This window comes from Corvus cornix, chromosome 11 (genome assembly GCF_000738735.6).
Source record: "Corvus cornix cornix isolate S_Up_H32 chromosome 11, ASM73873v5, whole genome shotgun sequence".
Classification (NCBI taxonomy): Eukaryota; Metazoa; Chordata; class Aves; order Passeriformes; family Corvidae; genus Corvus; species Corvus cornix.
Genome location: NC_046341.1, coordinates 11,453,887 through 11,464,452, shown reverse-complemented (window position 1 = coordinate 11,464,452; position 10,566 = coordinate 11,453,887). Strand labels below are relative to the sequence as shown.

Genomic DNA, 10,566 nt, shown 5'->3' with positions numbered 1-10,566 from the left:
CTCTGGTGATAGATTACATGTACATGCTGTGTCATATCCAATTAACTCAAATTGACTGTGTACTGCATTATGCTGTTAGTGCATGGAAGATCAATAAATATGGAGAAAATCCAACGAGGCGCTCTCCATTCCCATCCAATTCTAGTAGGTCTGAGACAGATCATGCTCCTATGATGTGTGTGCTGCTGCTGAAGAGGGCAGGTGGTGCATAGACACCATTCAAACTTGGCCTATTCAATCTAAACTCCTCTAACTCGCCATTCATGCATAGCAAAACACCATCTGGTCCTATTTTGCCTCCAGCAATCACAGCTGACCAAAAACGATAATAACAGCTGTTGCAAAACAAAAGCCAAACAAAGGGGGGAGGGAAAGGTTAGAATGCAGTCCAGTGCTGCAAAATACTCCATGAAGTGAGAAATGGAAAAGGAGCCATTCAAATAGGAATCCCCATTGAAAAGAGTCAGTGCAAGACTTGTGGTTAAACTTGAGATATTTAATCCATCTGTCCTGCAAACCACAATGGTCAGGTGATAATATAAAATTGAGATTATGTTGCACAGAGGTATTTAAAGGCTTTGTTCTCCAAGTTAGAAACTAATGACCCTGTGTCAGCTAAAAATTAAACCTCCTTATGTTCTTTCATCATGTGTCAACCTGGGTTAATGTGAAAGTAGAATGTGGTTAACCAGGGTGATAAAGCATCTGAAACCTTGGGAAAAGAAGGGAGCAGTTAAGTGCTTGTAAATGCTATGAAGGAAAACATTCTTAAAAACCATGCACAACACTGAAACCATACAGATTATTGCATTTTTCTTGTATAAATTGCATATCAAGCAATTTAAACTAACAGTTTTATTTATGACCTATGATAGCACAGTTATTCACTTAGACTTAGGGAACACGAACACAAACTTGCACAGTTTGAAACACAAGATGTTCTGCAATATGCTATTGTGGGTAATGCAAAATATAATTTTGTGGCAAGCAGGGGGATGCTCCAGTTTTTCAAGATTCAAATTTTGATATTGAAAATGTACAGTCCTGCTTGATGATTAATTTTCTTTTTTTTTTTTTAGCTGCAGTAATTAAAACTATTTTTCCTGGAATTGAACATCAGTAGTTCAGCAGCTCTTAATCAAATGTGATAAAACCCAGGATTTATGAAACCATTTAATGAGTGTAATAACACCTGCTTCTCGCTGCAAATAGTTGAAAACAGACTTCAGTTGTAATTAACTCTTATCACTAGTGACATTTTTCCAACGATACTTCATAGGTCTTCAAAATGACAATTATAGAACTAATACACAATTACTGTCACATGCAGTTTAGCAATTATTTCTGAAGACATTTGTCTAAAGGTTTCAAAAATGACTATAAAATGGTTCCCTTTGTTATGTAACGTTGGTTAAAACTGACACACACAAAATCTCTCCCAACCAGCCTCTGTCGTGCCATTTCTAATGCAGACAGGCTTCCTTGCACTTGGAATAAACACCCTCCATCCCAGGCATTATTAGATATCATGCTAAAGCTATTAGGAGCATGGGTAGCTGTCAACTAACACCCATTATGAAAAGCTTCGATTTATACATGATTTTTTCTGCTCCAAGAAATCTATAAATTTATAATTAGAATCTCTTGCTGTTCAATATTTGTACATAATAAACAGAGTACCTGAGGATGATGAAATATTGAAAGCTGAATTCATTATGAATAAACTCACATGGTATAGTACCTCTTCCCTCAAGTCTGGCTGCAACTTTTTGGGGATCTCTATTCCATTATTTTTGGGTTGTGGTCTGAGCATGGTAGCCATGCCTCAAACAGGATTAGGATTCTGCTCAGGCTTGACACTTGCTGTTTTTAATTTTCATTTTATCATAAGCAGTTTAAGATTGTTGCCAGTGGTAATTTGCAATTTTTATCAAGACCTCTTCATTATAGCTTCTGACAGGACAGATGCTGTAATTAATCATGCCAGACAACTGGGGATAGTGGTCAGACTGCACTCGCAGCACAGATATTGCAGGCAGAGAATGGAAACAGGAAAATAAAGGCTCTCTCCTTTCTGTTCAGAGCAAAAATATATGAACAGCACTAATAACCTGACAACACATTGGATGTTAATGTTTCATACGAAAGACCTGCCCTCTCCATCCCTCCCACTCCATCATGTTCTACTTTTATGAGAAAAGTCAGACAACTCAGGATCAGCCCAAGTCAAGAGCTGGAGGCTTACAGAGGGAAGCCCATGGCAGAAGCTGCGTTTACATCTGAAACTCTCAGATACAACAAAGCCCAAAATTTGTGCTGATTTGCATTTCTGGACATTACTGCTGAGAGACAGGTTCACTACCCTGTTCCTGCAGATCAATCAACACAGGGCACCATGATGTCTTGTGACTCCACCACTTGCTTTCTCTCTCTGAAGTCCCAGACACCTCAGAGAAGTTGCCCATCACTCTTCAGCAGAGCACCTTGGAGGGTGCAAGAGCCAAGTGCTTGCTCTGTCCCATTGGTACCTGTTCACCCAGAATGTTTGATAAAAATCCAAAGGAGTTTAAAAAAAGTCCAAGAAAACATTTGCAGAAGGAAACATTTCTGGTTTCTCTGTCAAAGACTTACAGCTCATCAGTTTTACTGAAATGTGTTTATTCTATAGCAAGATAAAAGCATTTATTTTAGATAAGCAAAATACAAACAACTTAATTGCTGCTATCATAACTCATAAAAAAGTATAAAACAGCATAAAAACACAATAAGCAATGTAGCAATTAATAATTCATGTTACCAGTGTTTACATTAAAGCCTCATTTATGAAAACTTTACAACACATGATATGAAAACTTACAACTTTTAAAGAAAATATTTACATTGATTATTCAGTTGTGGAGTTTCATTTAAATATTCTACTGGTTTTACAGCGTATTAATAACTTGTATTTTTCATCTTAGCTTTCTGTAATAACAGTTTTATTTAAGTGCATTTCCCTTTTAAAAATACAGTGTATTAAATCTGAAACTCATCACTTCGACACAGAATATAATATTCACATTTGTTCTGTAATTGGAATTAACATAAGAGGGTAAATGTCAATATATATTTTCTTACGAACTATGGCAGGTTTATTTGGAGAAATGAAGTGAAAGGTTGGGTCAAACATTTAAGTCCAGTTACTTGCATTTGTTTTTCTGAAGACATTTAGGAGAGAAAAAAAAAATAAGAGCTTTGGCAAAAATCTGTGATTTACTCTATTTTTTCATGACAAAAAATGCCATCAACTAACTCATGTCATACAAGTATGATTGTATGAAATCCAATCATAATTTTACAGGTAGTTACAACTGTGCTTTAAGGGCTTCATGAGTTCATACTGCCTTGAAGTGCATTATTCACTTTTAGAGAAAGAAGGATTATAGTATATAACTCTGGAAGGCCATTTTGCAGTCATAAGGTCCAGGTATTTATTAGGCCAGTTGATTCACATATTGTAGGTAAAGCTTAAATAAATTAAAAAGGCATCACATGAAAAAGAGAACAGCATTTTTTCTTTTAAACAAAATGATTTATAGTCAGCTAAAAGATGATACACAGCTACATTGTAGTTCTTTATTGCCTATCTAATAGACACTTTAGAGGATCATTTGATCTGTTATGCATCCCTGCATAACTACCATCAACAATTTACAGTTTTCAGCCAAATATGGTTTACCCCTACCCCCTCCATCAACACAAAGCCATGTCGCAAGATCATTTATCTTCAGAAAATACTGACCTGCGATAATACTTGAGTCTGTGTCTGAGACTGTATTTGTGACTGGTGCTGCTGAGGTGCTGGCTGAGGGCTCCCAATGGCAGGGATGGGAGAAGTGATCTGCGGGGCTCCCGGAGAGTGCTGCTGAGGAGAAGGCTGTGACTGGTGTTGCATATGCTGCATTTGCTGCTGCTGCATTTGCTGAAGCTGTATGTGCTGCAGTTGCTGTTGCATTTGCTGTTGATTAATCTGCTGCTGAAGATGCTGCTGCTGCTGCAAATGTTGCTGCATGTGGTGCTGAAAATGCTGCTGCTGCATTTGCTGTTGTATTTGCTGATGCATTTGATGCTGATGTAGTTGCTGCTGTTGCATCTGCTGCATCTGTTGCTGCTGGAGCTGCTGTATCTGGTGCTGCTGGCTTTGCATCGAGGGACTCACTTGAGACGAAGACGGCGTTGCCACCATGTTTGTGCCCATAGAGCTTATCAATGGAGCTGCAATGTTTGTCGGCATGTTCGGTGCAATGGTAACAGAAGCTACAATCTGGTTCATTGGCAGTCTCATGGTCAAGGGTTTTGGAGCAATTGCTCTGGAAAGGGGCTGCTGAAGAGTTTGGGGAGACGCTGAAACCGCCGCGTGTTGAGAAAGAGAACTATTCAGAATAAGGGAGGAAGACAAATTTGTGGAAGCCAGCGTTTGCTGAACAGAACGAATTGTCTGGGCCTCAGCAGATTCTGCAGCAGCCTGTGTTTGGAAAAGAAATTAATTGTCTTTTCAACAGAAAAAGCATTGCTACTGTTTACATGGAAATAAAAGTAACAGCTATCAGAAACCTTTGTCATCTTTTGTTTTCTATCAGAAAAGATCAATCTGCAGCCTGAAAACAGTCACTGATCCACCAATACATGTATCACCTCTTTATCTGCCTCCCTATATGGTACCTCCAGGTCTTACTTGGACAAAAGCTAACTTGTGCTCTTGATCAACACCAGAAAGTCACAGAAGTCACATGCATTTTGTCGCTAAAAGAGCTAGAACAGGCCCAACATATTTGCATGTTTTTTAAAAAAACCTGTTCTTTGGGAGTGAGCAGCACACACACTCCCCTCCCCATGAGTTATCAACCAACGAGCAGTTAACTGGCACACTTTAGACATTTACCTTAGAATGTAACAAACTGCTGCACAAGTGTCCATCCCATCCCTACTCTCAGCAACCATCTCATGTGAAAAATCTACAGCAAAGATGACTTATTTAGAGGAGATGAGGTACAGTGACTTTGAGTTATTTCCACCTGCAATCTACTCAGAAGTTACTTGGCAGTCCAGGTCCCATGGATTTGGTGAAAAAAATATGATTTCTAATGGTTTTGAAAAGGGAACTTAAGATTCACAAAATAATATCCCTCAAAGGTATTTAGAATTCCTGCTGCTCTTGAACTAAAGGCATTTAGTATCTTATATAAGTCCCAGAGGCAACAGAAAAACACAGCCTCTCAACACAAGGAGAAGAAATCTTCCAGCTTTCGAAAACACATGTGTATAATTTCTGATGCTGTATTTTTAGACATTAAGTAAAATACACAGCAACTTTCCATATGATTTACTAATGCTCTGCAGTTGTACATTCAAATAAATATTCTCAGGAGTTACGACATCATCACCCTCTGTTGCCTTCTTGTCGTTGAATATATTTTTCTAATTGCTCTTTATATTATTAGAGAAATAATCACCTTGGTAATGTTTTACCCATATTTTAGATGTCTATAAGCACATTTCCATTTACAATATTCAGATGCAGCAGAACTACAACCTGCATAGTGCTGCTGTCTAGAAAGGTAAATTCTCAAGTAAGACAGCAGAGCTTTGTTTTCTTCACAGGTTTTATTTTAACTCAAGATCCACTAAAATACTCCATGTGGCTCACTGCCAGCTAGTCCATTTGTTAGTACTCTCCAAATTCAGAGCCACCATGCATTTCTTTCCCCTCACCTGCAAAAAATGCTTAAGCTTTGTTACACAGCCACTGCTCTCCAACTCCACGTAAAGCAAGGCTGTCCTTTGAGAAGCAGCACTCGAGGAAAAACAAACCTCGGCAAATAGCTTGCAAATGTTAATGTCAAAAGGTCAGTATATTTTTCATGACTGAATTTTACTTTTGTAGTGAAGTGCATTACTTTGCCTCTGCAGCTCAAGGAAGATGTACATTTACAAAGATGTTTTCTGGTAATCATTATTATGCCAGTAGGGAGATGAAATTATTTTTGCAGAGACTAAGCAGGGTTCAAGCAGCAGCACAACATCTTGTAGAGCTGTATTACAGAAATCCTAGGATTCTACTTTTATTTTGCATAACATCCCCCCTTGCCCCAAATATTTCAATATCATTGGTAAAAGCTCACTTGCATTACATCGAAGGTATTATTAGGCTTACCTTAGAAACAAGGCTTGCTCTGTAGGCAGCAAGTGCCTTTAGGTATTCTTTTTTGGCAGCTTCAGTTTTTCTTTTATATACCTGTGAAAAAAAACCACAATTTCACCAACTTCAACTATCAAGATGTTTTTGCCAGAATATTCTCAAAATCACTTGCAAAGAAACAAAAACATAGACCAAAACCCCTGAAAACACTCTACTGTTAGATGTGCTTTTTCTTCCTTGAAATTTCTAAATATTCTTGCAGGTGTTTACAGGCTTTCAGGCCTACCTGCTGGACTTGCACTACAGTTTATGTTGATTACCATGAATAACAAAAGGCTGCTATTTGACATCAGTTTGAGCAGCCAACTGTTTGACAAGACTACCTATGCAATCTTTACTTCCCCAGAAACCAGTATTTTATTGACTCCAAGTGGCAGGGATATTAGAACACTGAGTATTTCAGATGCCAAAATGTATCAGCAGTAGTCCAGAATAGCAAAATACACCTGTGCATTTTTTTTTTTAAAACAAATATTTGAATTACATATAAAAAAAATCTGTACACCTTTAGAAAAGGCAGATCAAAGAGCTTGGACTTGCCCCAAAGCCATCATGAAAGAATCCCCTTGAGTTAAACAAGAACAGTTAGGCAAAAATGAATAAATCTGTATTTTTAATCATCAGTAAATTTAAAGTTCACCTTTTAATCATGTTCATTATCATCTGTTAGATCAGACTAAAAGTTTCCAAATGGATTTCAGAAACAAGTACCATTCATCTCTTGCCAAAAGGTGTCCTATCTGGGAATCTGCTCTGCCATAGAAGCATCTGTTAACTGTTACTGGGAACAGACAAACAAAGGGTATTTTTTTAACCCCCTTCAATCCATGTGCAGCAGTTACATGTGTATAGGAAGAACAATAACCCTCAAGGAAGTATAAAACTCATCACCCTGTACCAAGTTGGAGTTGGAGATAGCATTTCACACACAACATTATAATGAGACGTAGAGGATTGGCTTCAAAGGTTAGAAATCAACATGCTTTGTAACAAATTCATAAGGCAGATCAAAGGAATTGGTAAATATGCTGTACCTTCCTCTTTTCTAACTTATTAATAGGAAACAAGGGCTTTGAAATAGGAATCATCAAAAGATGGTTTTAAGAGGACTCTAGGACACTACAACCTGAGCTCTTTTACAAACTACCCTTTAAAATGTAAAGACAAATACAGTCATTTAACACTACCTGTTGGCTCTTACTAAAAAAATAGTTTTTAGATGCCAGGTCTTTGGCAAGTTCAAAACTCAGTGTAGCTCTACAGAAGTAGAGCTCTACATCAGCAAGCAGCAGGGTCCACTCAGGACAGAGGTAGAAGGATTTTTTTAACAAGGATTGCTATATTACTTCTTGTGAGACAACCCTGAACCAATTTACCTGTTTTTGTTCTTCTCCTAAACTGTCCCACATAGATGCCACTATTTTTGAAACATCTCCAAATGTAGCATTCGGGTTCTGTCCTTTAATGGCAGCTTGTGTATCCCTGAAGAAAAGGGCATATGCTGACACCGGCTTTTGTGGCTCATTGGGGTCTTTCTTTTTCTTCTTCTTCGGAGTCTTGGGCTTCTTGCCAGAATCTGGGGCAGCTCTTTTTTCTCCAGTAGCCTAAGAAACAGTAAAAACAAGAACAGTCAGTAAATGAATGAAATAAGTCAGATAAATTGCAAAAAATTTTTGACAGTCAGTCTTAATATTATATGGATAAAGCTACTAGGTAGGCAACTCCTGGGAGAGTCCTGTTGTGCAGGCCCTTCTCTCTACCAAAGAGTACTTAGTCTCAGCATCATCTCATTGGATCTACTGGAACTAAATGCATGAATAGTTACTACTCATTTTAAGCATGGCTCTGAGAGTCACATCCTATGAGCTTGACCTGAAAAAGTACACCCAATGCTAATTTGTATTAAAAAAAATTAAGATTTAGTTCATAGCATATTTTGAAGAGGCCATCTATGTTTTTCCATTAAGATATAATTTTCAGATATTTTGAGGATCCTGTACAACGAGTTTTCCACATGCACAACTTCCATCAACTTAATGAGAAAACCTTTCATGGAACAGTCTTAAATTAGGCCTTTTACATATACTGCTATAACAACATTTGTACTTCATTTGGTCAATAATTTTTCCTTTTATAAGAGATTTATTGAAAGCAAAATATAAGTTAACTAAACTTTCAGTTAGAAGAAAGCTTATTTTACTTCTGCCTAAACACATCTATGTTTTACATTACTCCAGAGAATACCAAAATGACAAAACTGTCCAAGCTGATGCGTGAAGAAATTCAACAGATCTGAAAACTTGAGACAAACTAGACCAAATATATATATATATATATATATATATATGTGTGTCTCTGTCTATTCTTAGGTTTATTATTATGGAGGTTGTATGGAAACTTCTTAAGTAAAGAAGGTAACCAGCAAATTAATCATATTCCACTTTACTGTAACATTTCTATTTGAAATGACCACATTGCAGCTGAGCTGATACTGCCACATCCATGAAAATGCAGTGTGTAGGTGTGTGAAGCTTGCTCGCTACAGCACATGGAATAACTTACTCTGTTTGATTCATCTGCATCTTCTTCATTGATAGAGCTGGATGGGGAAGGAGTGGCTGATTTACTTGCAGGAGGGGAGGGAGAAGTGTGTGGCAAATTAGTGCCTCCTAAATTTAGCCCCAGCTGCGCACTTAGCTGAGACTGGTTAATGGTGGTGAGCTGAGACGGGGCCATAATTCCCGAATGAGCAGCATCAGTCATATTGACAATAGATCTCATAATCAGAGAGTGATCCTGGCGGTACTGGGAAACTTGTGTGTGACTCTGATCCTAAAAGAGATGGAAACATTGTTTAGATATTAGCAGTTACCATACAACAGTGTCAGGTGAAGTTATTTTCACAGGTTTACAGAACCAACACTCTCAACATGCAGTTTGCTTCCTTTCTTTTTAATGAATTAAATATATTTTTAATAAGTTAAGTGTAGCAACAGTTACTATAATTGCCCCAGACTTCACTTTTCCCCCCAGTTGTGGCTTTTTTTTTTGTTTTGTTGAATAAGAATTGCATTTCTCTATTTTTAAACATTTCTTCTCTTGATGCACTGAGAAATACCCACATAAACAATAGGGAAACAGGATGACTGAGGATTCAGGAGAATATTGCAACTGTTGTCAAATGCAGAAAGTAAACAAAATCAGGGTGGGGTGAGAGAGAGAAAAGCATCTTCCTTTAGTGACATTCAATTATTCTTGGCCATTACAAGTAACAGTAGTAGGTATAAACCAGTCCTGTCTTAGTGGGATTTTAAAGCTCTTTTAAACACAGAACACTGCCCTGCCAGGTCTGGAGTGTATTCACTACAGCAGGCTGGAGAACCAGTCCAGTAATCCTAAACACTCCTAAAGATCCCTGTTGGCAAGTACCACACAAAACTACACATTTTTATCTTTAATCCAATGATCAAATGTGTGGAAGTAGCAATCGATGCACAAACCACCGACTATTTTTCTTGTACTCCACGTCTCAGAAACACAAGTGCTTGCATGGTTTGGTTTCTACTGTTTCTTGAGGGCACAAACTGTGTCTCCTACATGTGCACAACACTTACCACATTTGTTAATAAAAAGAAGCAAGACCCTGAAGGTAAAGTCAGCTGCAATCTGCCTATGAAAACTCTTTTTTTTTTTTGTTTTTTGACCACACACAGATGAAGACACAATGAAGGAACGTTTAAACAGAAAAGAAGATTTTTCAAAAAGTTAATAAGAGAATAAATAGATCACAAATTGATTCAGCAACCTGATTAATCTATAGTCATTGTTTGAACAGCCAGAAACATGAGAAATAAATTAGATTTTGAAAACTCTTTCATTATTAATAACCCACACTGCAATTAGTAGCAGGTGCAATGATCCTAATGAAATGACAGAGAACAAAACAGCAATTGTGGGAGCCCAGCATAAGCCCACTGGACTTCCACAACAAAGTCTGACCTTCCTTATGCTCTCATTTTAAACATGGATAAATCCAAAACAATTTTTGAAAATCTGTGTCAGCATGGAGGTAAGTTTAGCCCAAATGACTTTCCCTTACTTTTTACAACTCTGGCCTCAACAGAGGCAGTGGTTCTATGCTCCTGGAAGCCTCTCCTTGGCTGGGACAAGGGTGGCTGTACGAAGAAGCAATACACATGTAAAAGAAGATGCACACCCTGCCTCATCTATCTTTATATACAAATACTGCAGCTTACTGCTTCCCTACAGCACGAAATCATATTCATTCTGAATTTGGCATTCATGTGTCTTTGTGCTGAAGCCTATAC

General features: G+C 37.7%; 1 protein-coding gene across 2 annotated transcripts in view; it reads right to left on the bottom strand.

Annotated features, from left to right (window-relative positions):
- Positions 1 to 1,705: 1,705 nt before the first annotated feature.
- Positions 1,706 to 10,566, bottom strand: part of TOX3 (TOX high mobility group box family member 3) — a 75,787-nt gene continuing 66,926 nt past the window's right edge. For both annotated transcript variants that reach the window (XM_039558561.1, XM_039558562.1), the window contains exons 4-7: positions 8,801 to 9,070; positions 7,615 to 7,842; positions 6,194 to 6,274; positions 1,706 to 4,504 (exon numbers count right to left, since the gene is read on the bottom strand). In XM_039558561.1, the coding sequence (XP_039414495.1) occupies positions 3,767 to 4,504; positions 6,194 to 6,274; positions 7,615 to 7,842; positions 8,801 to 9,070 (1,317 nt within the window). In that variant the 3' untranslated portion in view covers positions 1,706 to 3,766. The remainder of the gene's footprint in view (positions 4,505 to 6,193; positions 6,275 to 7,614; positions 7,843 to 8,800; positions 9,071 to 10,566) is intronic.